This window comes from Pseudonaja textilis, chromosome 3 (genome assembly GCF_049901715.1).
Source record: "Pseudonaja textilis isolate UNSWEBS1 chromosome 3, rPseTex1.2, whole genome shotgun sequence".
Taxonomy (NCBI): domain Eukaryota; kingdom Metazoa; phylum Chordata; class Lepidosauria; order Squamata; family Elapidae; genus Pseudonaja; species Pseudonaja textilis.
This window is the reverse complement of record NC_141992.1, coordinates 42,626,905-42,651,645: the sequence shown is the minus strand read 5'-3', so window position 1 is coordinate 42,651,645 and position 24,741 is coordinate 42,626,905. Positions and strand designations below refer to the sequence as shown.

Genomic DNA, 24,741 nt, shown 5'->3' with positions numbered 1-24,741 from the left:
AGTTACTAGGTTAGATGAGCAACCATTTAAAACCCCAAACATGCAGTAAGAGTGGTAGTACAGGTAGTCCTTGACTTACCACAGTTGATTTAGTGAAGTTGCAATGGGGCTGAAAAAGTGACATGACCATTTTTCACACATGACCGTTGCAGCGTTCCTATGATCACGTGGTCCCAGTTTGTATCCTTGGCAACTGACACATATTTATTATGGCTGCAGTGTCCCAGGGTCATGTGATCCCTTTTTGTGACCTTCTGACAAGCAAACTCAATGGGAAAGCCAGATTCACAACTGCAACAACTTAAAATCATATTATGGGGCAAAATTGTCTTAACAACTGTCTCACACACCGACAGAAAATTTGGGCTCCATTGTGGTCATAAGGCGAGGACTACCTGTAGTAAAGAAATTTGGATTTGATGGTATGAAAACCAACTGCAAAATTTGATGGTATGAAAACCAGCTACCAAAACACAAACGGAATAAAAGATTAACCGAATATGATCTTGTAGTGGCTTAATATCCGATACTAGCAGAAGAAAGAAAAATAAAAGCAATCGCAGATTATATATCCCTTTTAGCCAAGAACTTGGTTGTTTTTATTTATAGGCTGTTGTTCTGAGCTGGTTTTCTTTAAAAGATGCTTTCTCTTTTCAGAGGTCAAGTGTGATCTACCAAAAGTGGAAAATGGGAAATTAATTAATGTACCTAAGCCTTCATATACCTATAATGAAGCCATCAGCTTTGAATGTAATTCCGGCTATTCTGCTGTGGGAAGCCTGCATATTAAATGTGGGGCTAACAGTTCATGGCTTCCTGCCATCCCCGAATGTGTTAAAGGTAACTATTTTACAGTCTTACAGGAGAGTTTGGTTGACATTTAATACATAATTTTCTGCATGACTAACATGAAGTTTAATTTTCTCCTTTCCCTTGTTATTGCCTCTGCTACTCACTCTTTTCTTACAAGTAGATTTATAGTGGCGATCACTATTCATTCAAATGATAAGAAACTATAACTATAGGTGAATTATGATGAATTATAACAGAACCATTAATGAAATTCAGGTCTTAAGAGCTATTGACTAAGTTATTGGAAATATTCCTATATCTGTGAAGTTCTCCATGCCAAATGGGAGTTGGTTTGATCCTAGTCTTTCCTTGTATAAAAATGTCCTTGTACATAAAACCCTTTTAGTTAAATGGTAATAACTCAGTTTCTTCAGAAGACAATTATGTACACAAACCATTTTGGTTGTGAAAGAAGAGTCTTCCTGCACACCTAATTCCTTGGTCTGCTTTGAATAGATTGGCCCTTGCAAAATGTGGTATTTGAGTGTCTTGTTCCCCCCTTGGGAGACATCACTGTTGACTGGAGCAGGGTTTGATGTAGTGCTCCCTATTTTTACTATTCGTTGCCTGTCTGACAGGAATGCAGTAATCCACTTATGAAGGCATCCGGAAATGACATAAGAGTTTAGTTTTAACAGTAGTTTGTCATGTATCACTGAATCAAAGGCTTTGCAGAAGTCTATGTAAATTGTGTCTATTGCTTTACCCTGGTCAAGTACAGTAGTCCATATGTTTTTAGAGTGTAGGAGTTGTACGTTGCAGGAGAAGTTTTTCCTGAAACCAAATTGTTTTTGGGAGAGTAGGTTGTTTGACACTAAGTAGAGGGTGTACTGGAACCAGTAGCAACTTCTGGCTGTCCAGGCCTCTGAACCGCTACACTCACCCAACAGTCGCTCGCCTCTTCCGGATGCTCAACCATCATTTCTGGCTGCTTGATGCTCGCCCCACCCACCCCTGCCCTATATATGTTGCTTTTGCCATGTGGCCCAGCTAATCGCCTCACCAGTTGCCTTGTTGATTCCGGTCGGCTAAGCTCACCAAAGGTAAGCAATGCATGCCACCCACTGAGCCTTCGCCTTGGGTCGGGGGCCAGGGCCCAAGGGATGCACGCTATTCCCTGAGGCTCTGGACCCCCCGGCTGCCTCGGTTGGGTCGGAGAATGCGTGATTCCCCAACTCCAGCCTTGCCCCAAAGCCGCCACCGACTTGCCACTCGCTCTCCCTCAGCGTCACCTATTTTCCCCTCCTTCAGAGGCCCTGGCCTGGCCCTTAATCTCCTCGTTTCCTCCCCTATGACTGCCTCTTTTGTCATCCATGGCCACGACCTTACCTTCCTCCAGTGGCTGGCTGCCAGGGAAGGCAAGCCAGGGCTGAGAGCTGCTGGGCACCCTGCCAGCCCACATCTCACACACACCCCTTGTCACGAGATGCCTGCAGCTGCTGCCTCTTTTTTTTTTTTTTTTTTTGGTGCAAGAAGTCTCCCAGTTGATGTTTCTTTGCAAGATGGAACCGAGCCAGTAGCCCAAGCGCCATCTCCTAGCCGAAAGTCCCGGGATCTCACATGTGCACACATGAAGGTGGGACTTTCTGCAAGGAGAAGGTGCATGGGCAAGTCTCTCCAGTGCAGCGGGCTCAATGGGATGGACCTACATGCTGGCGCCTCTGTTCCCCTTGCTCTCTTCCAGGTTCTGGCCCGCCAGCCAGCCTGCCATCACTGCAGGTAAGAGGTGGCAGTAGTTCACACACACATCCGTGCTTCTCTAAATGAGCAGCAGCGAGATACAGGCGAGAACTGCTCTCAGCGGTGGCAGCATTTACTGGCGGGGCATCAAATGCCCTGTGTCCAAGCTGGCCATTGTGCCGGAACCAGGAATAGCAAGGGAAGCAGAGCTGCCAGCCAGAATGGGTTGGCTGAGGCTTTCCTTCCTCCCCGCCTGGTGCAGCGAGCTCAATGGGGTGGACCTGCATGCCAGCACCTCTGCTCCCCATGTCCGAGCTGGTCAGTGTGCTGGAACCTGGAATAGCAAGGGGAGCACAGCTGCCAGCCAGAACGGGTGGGCCAGGGCTTTCCTTCCTCTTCAATCAAGCAGGCTTTTTGCTGCTCTTCTGGGGAGGCAGGGCTGTGCAGGAGCTGACTCCATGCAGGAGGAATATCTGTCTGATGCTGTGGTAAGAGGTGCTCCAAAATGGAGGGTGGGGGGACTCCCGGGGCTGCCTCCTGTAGCAGCGCCGCCATCCCTGTAGCTGCTCACTTTCTGCCTTCTCCCAGGGCACAAAATCAACAAAGCAACAGGCCATGGCGGTTCATGCACTGGCCGCTTTCTGCCTCCTCTCAGGGGATGCGCCGCTTCCATCCCAGCCTGGCCAGCGGGTGGGCGTGCGGCTCTGAGGGGCATCTCTGCTGTGCTGAGGCTGAGGGGGCAGAAGAGGTGTATATGTGCAGCAGCGGCAGCCCCGGTATTCTCAGAATATCGCCATCGCCCTCTCGGAATATCGCCATCGACGCTGCCACTGTAACCACTGGGAAACAAAATAAACAAAGTGAGTCCAGCCGCTGCCACACGGCTCACTTTCTGCCTTCGCGCATTGCGCCAGTCAGACCAGGTGTGGTGTGTGTGTGTGTGTGTGAGAGAGAGAGAGAGAGAGAGAGAGAGGGAGGGAGGGAGGGAGGGAAAGAAAGAAAAGGAAAGAGCAAGAAAGAAAGAGGAAGGGAAATAAACGAAGAGGAAGAAAGAGAGAGAAAAAAAAATAGGAAGGGAGAGAGAGAAAAAACTCTGTGCTATTTTTAATTGTTCCATTAGTTATCATATATTAATATTTTACACTGTCCATACACCTATAGTGATTTTGCTGCCTTCTTTTGTCTATTTGCCTTTACTGTCTATTTTTCAGAGTTTACATGCATTGAATGTGTATGGTCCAAAGCATAAATACAGGTGTGTTTAACAGAGTTGAAAGGGACTATGGAGGTCTTCTAATCCAACCCTACTGCTTAGGCAGGAAAATTCTGAGGATGCCAAACTCTGAGTAGAGGTCCTGGGAAAGGTGTCAGAATAACAGAATAACACTTAGAAGGGACCTTCCAGAACTTCTGGAGACAAGCAGTTCTACTGGTTAATTGTTCTCACTGTCAGGAAGTTTCTCCTTACTTTTAGGTTGCTTTTCTCTTTGTCCAGTTTCCTTCCTTCTGGTGCTTTGGAAAATACATTGCCCCCCCCCCTCTTTCTGGCAGCCCCTTAAAAGCCTGTTGCCACACTCTTGGGCAAAGCATGTGAGACATTTCCTCCTTTCAGTGGTCCATGAAAGTACATCTATAGTATGTAGATAATAAAATCAAAAAAAGGTAAAGAACATTTTTATGGAACTATAGATATGTTGAGGCTGGGTATGACAAGGAATGGCTGAGAGGGGAGGGGCCAGGCGAGGCACCCCTTGACGTGAGTGACATTGAGTTGGCCACACCTGCCCAGTCACATGACCACTGAGCCACACCAGCCAGTCATGTGACCACCAAGCCACGTCCATCCAGTCACATGACCACCAAGCCATGCCCACCCAGTCACATGACCCTAAGCCATGCCCACCAAATAAGCCATGCCCAGAGAACCCGGTAGTAAAATTTTTTGAATCTCACCACTGCTCCACATATGCCCTTGCAGGGGCTAGAGCTGAAACTGAGGCCTGGAGCTACAATAAGACCAGGTGCAAACTCCAATTGAAAGAAGAAATCAAGAAGAAGGGCAGTTGTTTTCCAAAATGCATCTTTTAGTATTTCAGAAGCAACCCTTAGGAATCTTTGCAACAGCTCCAATTGTCAGCTTAGTTCCATCTTCCTCTGCATGAGAGTCCAGGTATGTTTGACTACAACCTCCAACATGTTCAACCACAATGGCTATCTTTTCCATCTCATATGGGTCTTTTATTAATCTACTGCCATGTCCAAATGTCTTGCAGCTTATTGCTGCCTAATTTAGTATCCCAGGTTTCAGTTGTCATAAGAGCTGGGCCCAGACGTTGAGTGCAGCAAAAAGAGGTACTGAGAAACAGGTTCCAGCAGGGTGCATAGGAAAAGCCTATGGCAAACATTCTGTTTACAAAAAAATAAAAGATAGGTAGGGATCATGTCAGAGCCATAGAATTGTCCGTGCCCACAAAAAATAAAACATAAAATTGGAAAATATTGTTTGATTGAAATGTTAAATTAAGAGTTTACGGTACTTATATGTTCTATTTTAGTAGGATTTTTTCCTTCTTAAAGTTTCTTTTTTCAGCATTTCCAAATAACAGTTCTATAGATTTTGGCATGAAGTTCAAAGATTTATATACCTTTTCATATCATAAAAATGCACAATGTACTTTGTCTGATATTATCAATCTTCTGTTAATGTAATGCTGATCATTAATTGTATTAATTTCTTAATTCTGTTTAGTAATTCTGCTTATTGGTAATATATGCTATATTTGAAACTATATCTTTGTATTAAAATGTAATTTAAATTTTAAATTTTAAAATTAGCTATACATATCAGTATCTATATCAATATAGATAAATATTGAAGCAGCCTGGATCACAGAATCTAGAATTATAGGGCTAGAAGGCATCTTGGAGGTTTTCTATCTGCCCAAGGAGCCTAATCCCCAGTCCAAGGAGTCCTTATACCATTCCAGACAAATGGTCAATCAATCTATTCTTGAAGATCTCTCGTAATGGAGAACCCACAATTGCGGGAGGCAAGCTCTTCCAGTGATTAATTGTTTTTATTGTCAGGAAATTCCTCCTTATTTCCAGGTTGCTTAAATTTACAAGTGCTGTACACAGAACATTTCAGGTGCTTAGCAATCTCAGGGCCCATCTCTTGCTATTTATTTTCACCTGACCCACTAGAACAGGGAGGGAATGTTGCAGGTCCTGTCCCCAAGGATGTACACCTGTCAGGACTCAGGAGAATGGCCTTCGCTTTCATGGCTTCCACCCTTTGTAACATTGTCCCTGCAAGACTGGCCCCCACCTTGTCAGTCTTCCATAAGGCCCTGATCCTACTGTATACTGAATATCAATATTTATTAATTAGATTTTTATCCCTCCTTTATTAATAATATAGTTTCACTCTTGTACACAACTTTTGCAGTGAAAATTGCCTTTTTATGCATCATGAGCCTGTTATCTGTAATATGTTTTTAGATTTTATTTTATCTTTTTTTAATATAAAAGCAATTTTAACAGCTTATATTTGTAACCTAATATGGATGTTCACTAGGTGGAAATATTTTTTTCTTCACGCTCAATAGAAGAATTCATCATAGTATTTATTTATTTATTTATTTGCTATATCAGATATTTGCATTAAAAGGTAGGGCTTTTGTTTTCGTTAGAAAGAATTTATTTGGTTCTCATTTGCTTAGAGTTAAAATATTTTTCATAATAATTTTAATAAAAGCTTTAAATAGAACAATAAAAAATAATATAAACTAAAAAAGAAAAAAAAGTGCAAGAAAGAAAATTTCTTTATATATTGCTAAAAATCCTTCTCACTGCTTCGGACTGTATGTTTTGAATTTTATTTTATCAACATTTTCTTTCAAACAGGATTTACAGAAAAGCCGAATACTACTTCAAAAGCAGGTAAGACTAAACTAGTCTGAGGTGAGGTCTTAGATTTTATTTTATCTTTTTTTTAATATAAAAGCAATTTTAACAGCTTATATTTGTAACCTAATATGGATGTTCACTAGGTGGAAATATTTTTTTCTTCACGCTCAATAGAAGAATTCATCATAGTATTTATTTATTTATTTATTTGCTATATCAGATATTTGCATTAAAAAGTAGGGCTTTTGTTTTCGTTAGAAAGAATTTATTTGGTTCTCATTTGCTCAGAGTTAAAATATTTTTCATAATAATTTTAATAAAGGCTTTAAATAGAACAATAAAAAATAATATAAACTAAAAAAAGAAAAAAAGTGCAAGAAAGAAAATTTCTTTATATATTGCTAAAAAATCCTTCTCACTGCTTCGGACTGTATGTTTTGAATTTTATTTTATCAACATTTTCTTTCAAACAGGATTTACAGAAAAGCCGAATACTACTTCAAAAGCAGGTAAGACTAAACTAGTCTGAGGTGAGGTCTTAGATTTTATTTTATCTTTTTTTTAATATAAAAGCAATTTTAACAGCTTATATTTGTAACCTAATATGGATGTTCACTAGGTAGAAATATTTTTTTCTTCACGCTCAATAGAAGAATTCATCATAGTATTTATTTATTTATTTATTTGCTATATCAGATATTTGCATTAAAAGGTAGGGCTTTTGTTTTCGTTAGAAAGAATTTATTTGGTTCTCATTTGCTCAGAGTTAAAATATTTTTCATAATAATTTTATTAAAAGTTTTAAATAGAACAATAAAAAATAATATAAACTAAAAAAAGAAAAAAGGTGCAAGAAAGAAAATTTCTTTATATATTGCTAAAAAATCCTTCTCACTGCTTCGGACTGTATGTTTTGAATTTTATTTTATCAACATTTTCTTTCAAACAGGATTTACAGAAAAGCCAAATACTACTTCAAAAGCAGGTAAGACTAAACTAGTCTGAGGTGAGCTACTGCACTTGTACCAGCAAGATGGTTTCTTTTTAAATAGTGAAAACTGTGGCAGTTTGTAATAAAAGACAGAAAAGAAAGAAAAGAAACAAGCAAAAATGGCATTTTCTTCAATTTAGCAATGCTTGTATAGAAACAGTTCATATTCAGCACTGTATTTCTATCTGTTGTGCAAACTGGCTCTTCCAAAATTAGGCCTTCCCAAATGGAGATTAATTTAGCCCCCACCCCACCCCACCCCAAAAAAAAAAAAAAATCACCCCTTCAGATCAAAGTTTTCAATAGTACTGGTTGCAATGTGATGTTGATCCTAGTATTTTTCCAGCTTTATTTCAGGTTCCTCTTTTTGTGCACTGTACCCATTTTACTTCATGTATTGAAATTCATAATCTAGCACTTTACTCACCACACTACATTGGCTACTATTTAGTAACAAATGATAATGATATTTTAAATAAACTAGAAAGAGAAAGCATGTGTTGATTCCAATGAGGCTCAAAAGTTTAGCTCATTTCCATTTCCCTTTTTTCTCTTTTAGGATACAAAAAAACTACAGCACTTGGTAAGTAATTACATGGTAAGATATTTCAAAATGTAGCCAATGCTCTTCTGGTTTCATGAATGACAAATATTTATTTACTTATTGTTATAATCTGTTCATAATTCATACATGGTAGCTTGACATGATGTATTCTGACTGTCCAAATAGTGAATTCTATAGACAAATGAGGTCTTGAACTTTAGTTTTTCCAATTTCAGTGTAATACCTTAAACGCTATATTACAGTGGAATTGGAACATTTAAGGTTCAGTATTATGTAAAACTCAACATGTTGAGTGTGGTAAACTTTTCTTTCTCTAGTGTTGATATAGTTGGAGTTGTCACTGAATTTAGACTTTGACACCTGTCTTAATTGAGAGTTTATTTTTCTAACTTCTCACAGAAACTTCATTTACACCTTTTAAAAATACAGGAATTTCAGCAACTTAAATATTTTTCATACTTTACCACTAAATCACCTTGGACAAAAAAAAAATTCTTATTGGCTGTTCTATGAAGTGGTGAGGAACCGAACTGCTTTGCAATTGATGGAAAGCTTTACAGTTCTCTTACTAACAATTTCCTGAATCTTTATCAGCATGTGAACTAATGCTTACATGTCAACAAAGGCAGTCCAAATACATATAAAGGCCTTCATGTGAATGGAATCCTGGTAGTGAAAATTGATTGACATATTTAGATGTGCCAAAACTCATTATCAGAATCCTAGCTCACAACGAAGTCAAAACTCCCAAGAACCCAATCTTACTGCAGATTATGTAAGAGAAATGAAATAGACAAAATCCTGCACTTATTCAGGCTGTACCTGAGAAATAAAGATATTGATCATGAAATCAAATATAAAAAGTTATGTTACCACAAGAACATTAATGTGGAAAAAATTCTGCTTATTCAGAAGAGGAGTTTCTATGATTTCTGCCAAACATCCTACCTGCTTTTCTGAAGGAGCCTTTGTTCTTGAGCTACTTTCAACAGAGGGGTAAGGGGGCATGTAGAGACCAAACCTCTGCCCCACTAAATTGGACTAAGTTTCAATTTTCTGAAGGCAAAGACTGAATAGGGCAGGGGTCTGTAGTTCATGGACTAGCACCAAGCAGCAGCATGCCAGAAACCAGGATGAGCAAACAAGCGAAGTCCCATCCATGGGATGCAGCATACAAAACCATGCCCCCTCCAGTCCTTGGAAAAAACTTTCTCCACAGAACCAGTTCCTGGTGCCCAAAAGGTTGGGAGTCACTGGAATAGGATATCTATCTTTGGCTATGTGCTAATTAACCTTTTATAAATAGTCTAAAGGATGGAACAAAATCACAATTCAAAATAACTGGAACCCCTGATGTTTAGGAGTTACAAATTAATGTTCTGCATTTAGGTAGGAAAAATCATAGATATGGATACTGTATAGGACAGGGGAGACCTGGCAGGGAAGTACTGAGTGTGAGAAGAGTAATGGGACAATTTGCTACAGCCAACTTGCTGCAGCCAACGTACTATGGCTAACTCGCCGCAGCCAACTTACCATGGCCAACTTGCTGTGGGACAAATTTAACAATTCTATTTAATTATTTCAAATAAATAAAAAATATTTTAATTTTTGCCATTCACATTTCATTCTGTCTCTCCTTTTGCATCCTTTCTTTAATGATTCTATTCCACCATTTCATTGATATTAGTATAACTCTTGTCCCGCAGTGAGTTGTCCTGTGGTGAGTTGGCCACAGCGAGTTGGACATGGTGAATTGTCATAGCCCTGTGAGAAGGATCTAGAGATTCTGGTAAAGCATTCAATATGAACAAGCCATATGATGCAACAACTGCTGGGGTCAACAAATTCTTGGGTTGCATTCACCTTTATGTCCAGATTCATAGGAAGTAATAGTACATATGTGCTAATCAAATTGCATTTGGATTACTGCAATAAGTCTTGAGCATTACACTTTATGAAGTTTAGGGAAACCTGGAGTAGGGTTGGAGGATCTAAAAATGAAGTCTTATGAAGAGTATGTAGTCAACATCTCAGTTAGATTGAAAATGTTTTTTCTGTCCCAGGATGTTTAGATCAGATACTCTAAATAAAACCCATGTTTGCTTTATGTTCATCAACATATACAAATCTTAAAATTTTCCTTATAAATCCACAATGGTATAAAGCAAGCAGAGATATTGCTTTTGGCAGTCCTATCCTTTTATACCTGTTTGGAAAAGAGGCCTAAGCTACCTAGCATCTCCTTGGTGAGATGGGCGGCATAGAAGTTTAATAATAAATAAATAAAAGTAAATATGAATGATAGCAAAAGGATTAAAGAAACTCACAGAGTTCTTCTTCCAGTCCTTTCTTCTTAGTAGTCTTACTCTGTTATTCTTATTGGAAAATCTGAAATACCTAATGGAAAGAAAAACAGCAAGCATATACGTGGCATTCTTCCCAGACTATCCCTATTAGATCTATTCTGTTATCTATTCTGTTATGTTTATAAAATATACACATTCATACATGTTCTCCTCTCCCCTCCCATTCCCTCCTTTTTCCTCCGTTCTGTCCATTTTCCATTGCCCTCTCTTCTATTCTTCTGACAATGTTATCACTGGAAGTGGCAAGCTAAAGTTTTTGACCCTATGCAGTAGTGGTGATAGGAGGATAAATGTGTAAAGGGACAATACAAGTACTTGTCCATAAGTCTCTCCAGCCAATGGTGGGATTCAAATTGTTTTTACTACCTGTTCCTGAGGGCATGGCTTAGTGGGCATGGCAGGGGAAGGATACTGCAAAATCTCCAGTCAGAGGTGGTATTTGCCAGTTCTCCGAACTACTCAAAATTTCCGCTACCAGTTCTCCAGAACTGGTCAGAACCTGCTGAATACCACCTCTGTCTCTAGCCCAATTTGGGGTTATTTTATTTTTTAAGGGAAACTCAAATATGAAAAATCATCTTTCTAATTCCTCAAAATTGGGCAATACTTTAGGAACCACTTATCCTGTGAGGTAAAAAATGGTATTGAATGTTGTATGAAACTCCTGCTTCATTCTTCTTTCAGGCAAAAAGTTTTGAATTATTTATTACCACTTTTTTCCTAGGAAAACTAATCTTCCTCCTGGCTCTTCTGTATAATTGCTGGTGAAGTCATGAAATCAAACATATGGGAAATCTATCAAGATTTTATTTTATTATGTTGAGTATCTGCTTGATTTATTTATTTTATTTCATTGCTAAACATAAAATACAAACTCCTTAAAACCATTTATCTGTTGGTTTGTTTATTGCATTTATATTCCATATTTTTTTCTGAAAGCAGGAATATATGGGGTCACCCCTGTTTTATTCCCCAAACAGCAGCCTTGTTAAGAAAGTTATACTGAGAATGACTTAGCAAGGGTTAACTCACGAGTTCCACATTTTTAAAAATACTTTATTAAATTTCATTAAACTACAAAAAAGTGAGGGATTCAAAAAGGTAGAAAGGTTAAAAAGTGAAAAAAAAAGGAGGGGGAAATGTGAGGAAAGGCTTCCAACCATACAGATACAAATATTTAATCAAATATATTTCCTTACTAATATAACCATAACAAAAGAAAAAAGTCCTGTATTTCTTCCATTTTATTGATCCATTATAACAAAAAATCCCACCTCAAAGACATATGCATCTCACATTTGTATATACATTTATCTCATAAAAAATACATTTCACCAAAAAATCAATTCCTTGGATCTACATAATTATCAATAATCAAAATTAATATTACACCCAATCTTACAAAATTAATCTGACATAAAGAAGAAAGTATTTTGTGTGAAAAATGTAGATCTACCAGAAAAGATGGAAAAGTATATGAATATAAGAAATTCTGAGATAATTGAATAGATGAAGGATGGACCAAATTTTCTTGGCAAAAGGAATGCTGCGCTGCCAAGGAGAATTATTCAACAATGGATGTTGCAGAGATATTTACAATAGAGACTTATGAACTTTGGAAATGAAATGCAATTGTTGGGAAAGTTCCCAATTAAAAACGTAAAACAATATTTCATTACTATTTTTTGCTTTCATATATGTAGTGTATAACAGGTCAATTGAGTTGCAAATAGTTGTAGAAGCTCAAATTTTGCCTCTGTTTTGCAAGGGAGGAAGCTATTGTAATAGATTTGTCAGTGTTCAACTAGACTAGAGCAATAATATATGTTTTTGTTCTTTTAATCCACTTTTTAATGTATTTGTCTAATTTTGCCTCTGTTTAATTTTCTTCTTTTGGGCTTTGTATGTCAATCTTTTCAATAAAATAAAATTGCAAGAAAAGAAAGAAATAAGTAGATCTTTGAACAAGATATAGTTGCCATTTAATCTGATGAAATACAGTCCTTATTTGGTATACATCTAGTAAAATAAAATGAAATAATAAATAATAAAACCAATCTGTCAATCAAAACGGCACCAGTGAAGGTCAGCAGAGTTCACTGGTCCAAAAAGGGGGCATAACTGACAAATAATCCTAAGTTATGCAGAGGCCTGAAGTAAGAACAGCAAGTCCAAGTTGTCTCCAGATTGCCACACTGTTTATTTACAGTAAGGATTATTTAAGTCCCTGGGTAGGGCTGTATTCACACAGTCTGTTTGTTGTACAGCAAGAACAAAGCCCAAGGATATAATTGCTATGTTAACAAGTAAACAGACTCTGGGCATTTCTTTCAAAGGTAAGTTCAATTCAAGTTCACCTAACCAATGTGGCAAGAAAGGTCATAAAATGGGGCAAAACTCACTTAACACATTTCTCATTTAGCAATGTAAATTTTCAGCTCAATTGTCGCAAGTTGAGGACTACCGATCTAGTGACCATTCGAAGTTATAATGGCGTTGAAATAAATTGCTGTGCAACTGTTCTTCTCACTCATCGTTGCAGCATCCCAACAGTTCCCCAAAGATGCTTGGCAGTCAATATGCATTTATAACAGTTGGAGTGTCCCAGGGTCATGATCATATCATCATTTGCCATCTTCTCAACTGGCTTTTAACAAGCCGGATTCGCTTTATGACTGCCTGTTTCACTTAACAACTGCACTGATTCAAGGCAAAAATTTCATAAAAATCAGGCATGACTCATTTCACCCTCACTTTGCTTAACAGTGAAAAGTCTAGTCCTAACTGGTTGTAAGTTGAGACTATCTGCAGCGAACAATTAAAATTTATTTAACAACATATCAGAAATATTAGAGGATGTAAATTGTCTAATGAGATTCACCAACAGAATTATCTATAGTTTGGACAAAGTTTTGAATAAAAGGCCACCAATTGATTGGTGTGATATTGGCTATATTGATTACCCAAAATTGTTCCATTAATTAATTGAATCAACGTACCATCTTAACAAACCTACCATGCCAAGAAAAAAATCCAATGCCAAACCATAACCTAAAGAGAAAGTAATCAACACCAATGAACCACAAGACTCCTGCACATGCCTTAAATGCTACAAAACTCTAAAGAATAATGAAGACTCCATCAAATGTTCTCTATGTAACAAATACGCTCATCATGACTGCTTGGGATTACCCGAGCAAATGATTCAATACCTAGAATTATCTAATGAGTTTCCATATCTCTGCAAACCAATGCAGACCCAAACTGGATCTGTTTGAAAGAGTTGATACCATAGAAACACGAATAACACCATAGTAGCATCCCTGGACGCCTTAAAAGAAAGATTATCCAACCTTGAAAAAAAAAGACACAACGCAAAAACCTGAACATCCAATAGCTACAAACCACATCTCGACCCAACAACCACAACCCAATCCACAAAAAAACATAAGCCAAATAATGATATCCCAATCCTCATCAGAGAAGGTGTTAAGCGTGAACGGAAATGTCCAAATGCCATCTTATTTGGTCTAGAGGACATCAATGATAATGATGACATCACAACTGTCCAAGTGATTATCAGTGATTATCAAGCATCAACCATCTCCCCTGATGAAATACTTTACATTTGCTTAATTCATTTTTGCAAATGACCCTGCAGAAGCATGGGGCCACAGAGCCATCTCTGTTTTTGAGCTCTCGGCCAATGCGGATTTAGATGGCTCTGTGGCCACATGCTTCTGCAGGGTCATTTGCAAAAATGAATCAAGCAAACATAAATTCATTTACACTATAAATTCACTTGCCAAAACGAACACCAACCATAAGAACCTCCGTTGCCGCCCTGACCTAACCATACAGCAACGTGCCCGCTCCCATGTGCTCCGCACTGAACTCAAAAAACATCTAGACAATGGAGAGAAGGATCTGTACATTGACTACCATGCTGATTGTATCAAAAGTAAGTCACACAATCCGCATCTCAGCTTTAACCTTCAACCACAACCCTACCTCAACCAATCCACCATCACCCAAGACTAGGCACGCAAACCCCTAACTACCTCAATTCCAACTACTGCTGGCCTTAAATGCAAGCTACTCAATGCAAGAAGCCTTGCAAATAAAATACCTGAATTTTTCCTCTTACTAAATATGGCTAAATTTGACATCATATTTGTCTGTGAAACATGGCTCAACGCATCTCTCCCTGACTCCATTACCACAAAAAACAATCTAAAAAACATCCAAGTTACCCAGGAGCTTGCTCTTCCTGAGACCATCATCTGTGAACTATCCTTAAATATCACATTTCAATTCTTACTATGTTACAGAGCACCTGATTATGACATCGAACATGTAAACAAGCTAAATATATGACTAACATGGGCAGCATCCTGCCCACATGCTTTTATCTTTCTTGGTGACTTCAATCTACTTCATATTGACTGGACCCTAAATGAATGTACAACTGAACCCATACATGCAATCTTTTACAATGCTGTTACAAATCTGGGACTGGAACAACTAGTAACCAACAACACTAGACTAAACAACTGCCTTGATCTCATCTTCTGCAATAGTTTGAATTTAATTTATGGAATACAAATTAAAGAACCCTTTTCCAGCAGTGACCACAATATGATTGACTTTTGTCTCAACATATGCCCACACAAAAATCACAATGATGTAATCCCCAATTATAACTTCAAAAAAGGCAACTATGATCTTATAGACAACGATCTCTCATCCCTTGATTGGCAATCTCTATTCACTGGATGCAATACTGTTGAAGACCATTACAACATATTTTTACTTGAAGTCAAAAGAGTCATCAAACTATATGTACCAACAACAACTCCCCCCTCCCCCCCAAAAAAAACAGATTACCCATAACAATAAGGAAACTTCAATCCAAAAAGAGATCACTCTGGCGGAAAAACAAATCTGGTCACGTTGCCAATTTCAAAAGCCAATACAAAAATTTATGCCACCAGATAAAGACTGAATGCACCAATTATCACATTAAACAAGAGGAAAACCTTCTATGCACCAATTCCACCCACATTTTTTACAATTTTGTAAACAACAAACTAAAAGACTCAAGGTCCATCTCACCTCTGATAGGACCTAATGGTAAAGACTGCAACTATGAGGACACTTCCGGTTTGTCGGCTTCGGTGACAGCAGGGATTCGCCTTCTCTGCGATCCCTGCTGTGCTAGCCGCCTTGGTGCCTCCGATCCTGACGGATTTGGAGGCTAAGGCTGCCCTGTTGGGGCAGCTGAAGAAAGGGGGGATCCAGACAGGGGTGTGGGCTATCGCAACCCCCCCCCAGCCGGCAATAACCCCCTTCTCTCAAGACGGTGAAGCGGCGGTCTTTATGGCCACCATAAAGAAGCCGGAAACTGGATAAAGAATGCGCAGGAGGAAGAAGGAGTTTTAAAACGAAAGTCTTTTCTTGGTCGAACTGGGACCTTAATGACACATTTAACACCTGGGAAAGTATTGGCTTGGAAGCTATAATGTTCCCGATTGATGTTTTCAGCTGCGAAGAAAAGTGACGAAAAGGGGAAGTTACTCTCCCTCCCTTATGGAATTAACAAATGGACAAGGGAAACCAGCCTTTTGATAGAAGGTAAAACCTAAACTCCTTTGTTATAAGTGGGAAGGGAGAGGCTTGGGAAAACAAATTTTTACTCTAAGACTTTGCTGGAGGAGATGCCTTGAAGATAAAGAGAATAGAAATTAATTCTAAGAAAGACTTAAAGCACAGATTGGATGTTTTTTCTTTCCCAAATTTGACTTCACCCCTAAAAGAGAAATTGTAAAAAGAAGAAGCTTGTACTCTGCCTGGACTGTTTGATGACTGTGGGACTTTGGGACTTTTGGGAACTGTTTTAAGTTTGGAAATAACTGATTGGTTTAATAATAAGAAGAGGATACAGAAAGAGAAGAAGAAACAGTTTAAAATGGCTCTATCTCTTGATGAACTAAAAAAACAATATTTAAAAATAAAGAAAGAAGGCAAAGATGCTATGGGAGAAGCCCTTTGTTTCCTAGATATGGCGCTTGTCATGTGTCAGCAAATTAAACAACAGCTGGAAGAAGCTGAGGAAGAAGAAGCCATTTTTAATGAACTAAACGGTGTGACTAAGAAAGAAAGGAGAAAGAGAGGAGCGAAAAGGAAGGACTTAAGAAATAAAAAAATGTTTATGAAAGAGAAAAAGAAGATGCAAAAGCAACAGAATGCTAGAAAGCAAAAGGAAAGAGGAATGCAACAGAAAGGGGAAATCAAGAAGGCAGAGGTTTGGAGAGGAGGGGGTAAAAAGTTTAGGCGGGCTAACAAGGAAAGGGAAAAGGGGGAAAAGTTACAAAGGTATAAAACAAGATAGAGAAAAGGAAATTTTTTTAGGGATAATGGGTAATATAAGGATTTTTTTTAAAAAGGGGGATTCTGCAAAGTACACATGAGTATTGTAATAGTGGTATTTGTATTATAAGTAGATAATCAGAACTCTTTAAGATCTAATAAAAGACTAAAATATCAAGGTATAACTTTAAAAGGTTTAATAATATTAAGTTTTAATAAAATACTAAAGGGAATGTTTAAAATATTAGTTTAAATATAGATTTTAATGGACTAATGTGTTGACTATTATGGATTTATTATTGTAATATTGGTTTCTGAAATAGTAGAATGTACTAAGCAGAATCTGATTGGGATTTAGGTGTTATTTTAAATTTTAATTCAGGGGAATGATAGAAAGGCATCTTACTCCGATTAGTGATTCCAGGGGAAACTATTCTTTTTTAAATTGGAAATGAGACAGATGTAAATGGAGAAATGGACAAAAGATATAAAAATATTTTTCTTTAAAGCAAGATTAAATATATAAAACAGAATTAAGATGAGGCAAAAGTGGAGAGGAGTTATGTAATAGATATAGAATGGTAAATAAGAAGGGTAATGGTATATAAGAAGAGCATGAATTCAATTGAAGTCCATACAAAAAGAGGTAATCTGGGGCCAAGTTACTTTCTAGAAGAAAGTTTTATGTTTTTATGTTTATGTCTTATGTGTGTGTGTCTAATTAAGAATTAAATAATAAAATCTCGGAGGAAGACTAGATGAGAATAATTATAAACAAGCCAGAGGAAAATATAAATATGATGACTGAATACCAGATAAATTAGAAAGGAAATATGATTGAATAATGATTAAAGAGAAACAATGTGGAATTTGGTAAAGGGAATTTACGTGTTTATATGGAAATGGGATAAATTATAAGTACGTGATATAAAGCAATATGTTACCTGCCTTGTAAAGATCTACAATGGAAAGAGGTTTTTTGTTTTTAATGTTTAATGATGTTTTGTTTTGTTTGTTTGTTTGTTTGTTTGTAAAATCAATAAAACTTGTTTTTTTTAAAAAAGACTGCAACTATGACACCATTAAAGTCAACATCTTTAACAGATTCTTCGGTTCAGTATTTGTAAACAGCAATGGATCATGCCCAGTATTTCCTAGCCAAACCACAGACAACTACAATGATCTAATACATATTGATTTTACAGAAGACAATGTTGAAAAAGCACTACGCAATCTAAAACCATCTCTATCTATTAGACCGGATGGAATATGCGCCTACTTTTTAAAAAGCTATCCACTGCCATAGCTGAACCTCTAAGCATAATCTTTGAAAAATCTTTCAGGACCAGCTCCTTGCCGAACCTATGGTCACAAGCCATGGTCATCCCCATCTTCAAAAAGGGAGACCCCAGCCTAGTTGAAAATTACAGACCAATCTCCTTATGCTGCATCACCTGTAAAGTCATGGAATCAATTATTAACCAATCCATTATCCTCCACTTAGAGACAAACAACCTACTCTCCAATAAACAATTTGGTTTCAGGAAAAAACTATCTTGTAATCTACAACTCTTACACTGAAAAAACATATGGACTACACAACTTGATCAGGGCAAAACAATAGACGCAATCTACATAGACTTCTGTAAAGCCTTTGATTCAGTGGTACACGACAAACTACTCCTAAAACTAAAATCTTATGGTATGTCTGGACAACTGCATAACTGGATAGAAGCATTCCTGTCAAACAGACAAACAAATGGTCAAAATTGGGAGTGTCCTATCAAATTCTATACCTGTCAATAGTGGTGTCCCCCAAGGCAGTGTTCTAGGACCAACTCTCTTCATACTCTACATAAATGATCTCTGTGATCATATCAAGAGCAACTGCATTCTCTTCGCGATGATGTAAAGCTGTTCAATACCACAGACAATACTTCTACCCTTCAAAAAGATCTTGACTATGTATCAGAATGGTCAAACAAATGGCAACTTCAAATCTCAACAAATAAATGCTCTGTCTTATATATTGGCAAAAAAAATCAGAAAATAAAATACAAGCTGAATAGTCAAGATCTTGTTGATGATCCAAGCTGTGTAAAAGACCTTGGAATACTCATCTCTAATGATCTAAGTGTTAGAGCCCAGTGTAACTACATAGCCAAAAAGGCATTAAGAGTTGTTAACCTAATCCTACGTAGCTTTTTCTCTGATAATATTACACTATTAACTAGAGCATACCATTTGCTAGACCAATACTCAAATACAGCTCATCAGTCTGGAACCCACATTACGTATCTGATATTAGCACAGTTGAGAAAGTCCAGAAATATTTCATGTGGTGGTCTCTCATGACAAGAAGACACTACGCAAAGTTGTCTTGGGATGAGAGCGCAGAGAGAACTCCGAAACCCTCTTTTATTAGAAGCAATCTTTGTTAACGTAGCAATTTTGTTAACGTCCTATCACAAACGCATTACATCACACAACATGCACTGATCATTCGCATAAAGCATACAAGGCTGCAGAGTTTAAGTTTGCTACAGTTCTGGTTAAGAAATGGCAACAATTTGTCCTTGCTCCTTGCTCCGTGTTCCAGCCAACCACCAGAAGGCTCCGTTGTCCTAGCACGTACACAAAGAACAAAGAATCATAGTTCCCACATCTCCCCTGTTTTTCCTTTTTAAGAGACAGGGAGTGTTTTAGTCCCAACAACAGTCTTTGTCAGGCCCATAGGCAAGAGTGCTGTTACCCATGGCGTTCGTGACTTCTTCAACCATCACAAACATCTTGTCCTCGTCTGGGTCGTCACAGGTTGGCTCTCCTATCTCATTTTCGGATGGCAGTGGTTCATATGTGTTAGTTATTCGTTGATTCCAGAGAGCCATTACCTGCGCACTGGCTTTTTTCTCAGCCAAGAGGGATAAACTGTTAGAAATAGTGCGTACAAAGATGGGTAATACACAAGGAAATACAACACATCCCGCAGCAATCATACCAATGAGCGCTACAATAGCTTGCAAACCAGGCAATTTTGGGAACCAGGATCCAAACATGTCTCTAAAATCAAGACCTAAAAAACAATATTGTGCCCCCTTAGATTCAGGTAAGTGAGTGTACAAGCAAATGGGATTACATTTGTCAGTGGTACATGAAGTAGAGCTTGATTTAACAGTGATATTAATATTTTGAGGGCCTCTTACTTGAGCAGAGTCAATAGGTGGGGTGTACCAGTAGTTGTAAACAGTGGTGGCCCCCACGTTAGTCCCGGACACCTTTTGAAAGAGATATTTCTTTTCCTGTAGATAAGATCTCTGCCAGCTGTGTGAGCCGCAGGTAACTCCTGCAGTGTCGTTAGGACCTTGACCTTTGCTGATGGCAAGGCAAGCATCAAAGCATACTGAGGTGTTGGTACCCCCGAGTGACATTATGGGTTATGTACCCATTTTTTGTTTGACTGGTAGAGAACATTCCTGCAAGATCAGAACTGGAGCCACCTTTGTATGCATAGACATATAGGGATGCTGTAATGGGTCCCACTGCCTTGGGCTCATAGCACTGAATGCCTTCGGCAGTGTAACATCGCGCATATTGAGTGTTGTTATGCAGACAAGGGGAGACCGTCGTGGAGTTGCAGGTAGGATAGATCAGGGTGGATTGGGTTTGCGTTCCGCTGCGAGTAGTTTTGATGCAGGCGTCGCAGGAGGATGGGGTGGCTGTCGTATCGGCAGGAACAATGTGGAAACCCAGGAGGCAAATGATGAATGCAGCGGGCAGCTTCATGATGCTGATGTAGGCAAGGCTGGTTTGGGTAGAAAAGGCCTCACTTGTCGTCCGGGGACCCAGGTGGTGGCGTTGTTGTAGGAAACAGCCGCGTACCCTTGTCCCCAGGTTGTAAGTTCAGCTGGCCCGTGCCATCTGGCAACTGTCGAAAGTAGACTGGAGGTCTAGGAGCATCCTTGGATGGAGAGCAAAAGTGTCGAGAGGCAGCAGAAGAAGCAGGTGTGCCAGACTCATTCAGGAAATTCAGTGTAAATAAGCACAAGTTAAGCTTGTTTTGCAGCGTGGGTAGCCCTGGGGTGAGTTTCCCCATCAAGTTTTGAACTTTGTCAGGAGCATTCTTTAGGGTCAGATTGGCTCTTTCTACTATGGCCTGCCCTTGAGAATTGTATGGAATGCCAAATTTGTGCAAAATGCCCCATTGTTTACAAAAGGTAGCAAAGTTGGTACTAGTATAGGCGGGGCCATTATCAGTTTTTAATTCCGAGGGCTTTCCCAGGCATGCAAATGACTGGATGCAGTGGTTAATGACATGTTTTGTGGTCTCTCCTCTTTGCGGGGAGGCCCTGATGAACCCTGAGTATGTGTCCACTGAAACATGGATATATATCCATGGTGCAAAAGGCGCATATTGGGTTACATCCATTTGCCAAATTTGGCAGGCTTTTAAGCCTCTGGGATTTACTCCCATTGGCAGGGCAGGGGCTTGCTTGCTGCAAGTAGGGCATTGTTGAATAATTGCAGCAGCCTCTTGGGCGGTGATTTGGAATTCCTTCATAAGAGCCCTTTTATTTTGATGAAAATAGTTATGACTGTCCCAAGGGGTTAGAGGAGAAAGAGAGAAAGCGGATAGAATAGTATCAGTGGATGCGGCTGAGTAACTTTGGTGCGCCATTGCCCTTCTGAAAACCAGGCACAGGCACCATATTGCTTCCCTCCATCTGCATATATAGTGATCACAGAGGGAATGGGGGCTGTGGATTCTATTACTTGCCAATTAAAAGGAACCAGCTTAAGTAAATTAAGCCGGTCATCTGCAGGGAGATGGCAGGAAATAGTCACCGGCCATTCTCCCATTACAATTTGTAATGACTCTGAATTCAATAGCATTACCTCCCAATCGGACAATGACATGGGGACATATAGTACAGAGGGTTCAATAGCCATTAGGGCTTTACAACATTGACGCCCTTTGTGAATAAGTATAGAGAAGAGCAAAGGTTTGGGGTTAATGGATTTACGAGGGGTATGAGGCAGATGTATCCATTCTAGGATGAGAAGTTTAGAGAGACTTCGAGCAAGAATTGCAGTAGGTAAGCACAGAAGGAAGAGCAAGAGAAGAAGAAGAGGGATTGGGTGAGGGGGGGTCAGGAGAAGGGGGGAGGTTTACCAACCTCATTTGCCTCCAGGGGGGCAGTTGGTTTAAGAGACACAGGCATCACAGCGGGGGGCAAGAGTTGTACAGCAGGATTCACATAGGGAGGGGGTCCAGAAAGGGGGCCAAGTAGGGGTTGCTCTAGAGAGGAAAGAGACTCAAAAACCACCCTCCAAGCAATTAATATAGACGAAGGGGCCCTAGGTCTTGCATGAAGGTATTTTCCAATCTCCTTCCATACTGTAGTTTTGATACTGCCTTTAGCCGGATAAGAAGGGCAGTGTTGCCAAATGTATTCTACGAGTTCCTCAATAGAGGTTTTTGGGAGGGGGGCATGAAGGGAGCCCCCCTTTCTAAAGGTAAAAAAATTTCATTTGGTCAATTCTCTGATTTCCTGAATGTGAGCTGCCTGCTCCACCCATACTCACGAGGGATCCGTTGTCGCCAGCGATTCAACCAGATGGGGTGCACCAAGTCTATTCCAGACGATGAGAATGGGTGTGTCAAAGACGTATCTCTTTTGAGTGGATCACGTCGGGGTCACCAGTTGTGGTGGTCTCTCATGAAAAGAAGACACTACGCAAAGTTGTCTTGGGATGAGAGCACAGAGAGAACTCCGAAACCCTCTTTTATTAGAAGCAATCTTTGTTAACGTAGCAATTTTGTTAACGTCCTATCACAAACGCATTACATCACACAACATGCACTGATCATTCGCATAAAGCATACAAGGCTGCAGAGTTTAAGTTTGCTACAGTTCTGGTTAACAAATGGCAACAATTTGTCTTTGCTCCTTGCTCCGTGTTCCAGCCAACCACCAGAAGGCTCCGTTGTCCTAGCACGTACACAAAGAACAAAGAATCATAGTTCCCACAATTTCACAAGAAGAGTTCTCCACTCCTCTACTCGTTGTAGAATACCTTATGCCACCAGACTTGAAATTCTAGACCTAGAAAACCTTGAATTACGCGGTCTTCGGTCTGATCTAAGTATGGTATATAAAATAATACATTGCAATGTCCTACCTGTCAATGAATACTTCAACTTCAACCATAACAACACAAGAGCACAAATAGATACAAATTCAAGGTTAACCGCACCAAACTTGATTGCAGGAAATACGACTTCAATAACAGAGTGGTCAATGTCTGGAATACTCTACCTGACTCTGTAGTTTCTTCCCCAACCCCAAAAACTTTAACCTTAGACTGTCTACTATTGACCTCACCCCTTTCCTAAGAGGTCTGTAGGGGGGCGTGCATAAGCACACCAATGTGCCTACTGTCCCTGTCCTATTGTTTCATTTATTTTTTTTATATGTACCCATTTCATGTATTCATAACTATGTATATACTTATACCTATTATCTTGTAAGCGATTGACAAATCAAAATAAATCAAAATAAATAAAATAATAAATTTGAGCCTTTTGAGACCCCTTTTTTTCCTCCTATCCAACTGAAAGTAACTTCTCTGTCTTACTTGTCTCTGTACGATGTCTTTGGGCAATGCTCATCTCTGTTACAAAGCTGAAGAGCCAGAGCTGTCCAAAGACATCTCCATGGTCATGTGGTCATGGCTAAATGCCGAAGGTGCACAGAACGCTGTTATCTTCCCACCATAGTGATCCCTATTTTACTACTTGCATTTTTACATGCTTTCAAACTGTTAGGTTGGCAGAAGCTAGGACAAGTAACAGGAGTTCACTCCGTTATGCGCTGCTAGGGATTTGAACTGCCAAATTGTCAACCTTTCTGATTGACAAGTTCAGCGTCTTAGCCACCAAGTCCTCCTCTTTGCTTTCTGTTAAAAAACATAAACTGTAATTACTTCATTTGGCCATTAGAGGATGCTATTCAATATGGTGAAAAAATGAAAACTCTTTGGAGATGGAATATTTTAATTTAAAAATTGTTACAATTCTTAGAAGGTAAGTTTGAGAGAATTGAAATGTTATTGAGATAAAAATTGGATAAGATTCACATGGAACACCAAGACATTAAAGTTAACATTAAAATGAAACATTAGGAAAAACATTTTATAAATACATATTATGTTTTATTTAGTCATTACGTTGTATGCCAAAAGAAAAAAAATTAATGAATGGAATGAGGAAAATGAAAATTAAAGGCTTATATTAGTGAAGTAATATAATGTGTAGAGATGAAACAACTATAAAAGTTAGTAACAAAAAGAATGGATTTGGAAAAATGAATAGGCATTGAAATTATGGCCATTTTAATATTTTGTTTATATTTATTTTTAAACTATTATTTTTAGAAATTATTTTACTATTGTTCATTAATGATGGATAAATATTTTTGATTTAATGATATCTTATTGGATTCAACATGGTAACGTATGTTGTTAAACTTGCATATACATGTAGATTGTTTATCCCTTTCCTCCTTTCCACTTTGTTCTCTTTTTAATCTTTTCCCCTTTCAATTACCTGTTCCCCTTTTTTGTTATTTTGTATTTTTTTCTTGAAATTTAATAAATTTGTATTAAAATAATTCCATAACAGTTTGTTTGATAAGCCTCTAATAGCATCTCCCACCTGCTGGTGGTTTGTCTTAAATTAACTGTTAAGATGGTTTATCTCTTAAATTAACGTTTAAATTGACATTAACAAGTGAAAAACAGAAATTATGGGAAGATGGACTGCATATGGACCAAGCAAAAGAGGAAGCAGACAAGATTAACAAGCCTTGCCATTTTCCTGTTCTTTCTAGTTATTCCATGTTTGCCACCATCAAATATTTCCCATGGCAAGCACATTGGAAATTATCTGGAAGATTTCTCCTATGGGACAGGTGTAACATATACATGTGACAAAGGCTACCCCTTCA

At 38.7% G+C, this 24,741-nt stretch overlaps 1 protein-coding gene across 1 annotated transcript in view; it reads left to right on the top strand.

Annotated features, from left to right (window-relative positions):
• The window catches only part of LOC113446113 (complement receptor type 1-like), a 164,413-nt gene that overhangs the window by 64,118 nt on the left and 75,554 nt on the right, over nt 1-24,741 (top strand). The window contains exon 21 of the mRNA XM_087930360.1: nt 658-840. Within this exon, the coding sequence (XP_087786486.1) occupies nt 658-840 (183 nt within the window). The remainder of the gene's footprint in view (nt 1-657; nt 841-24,741) is intronic.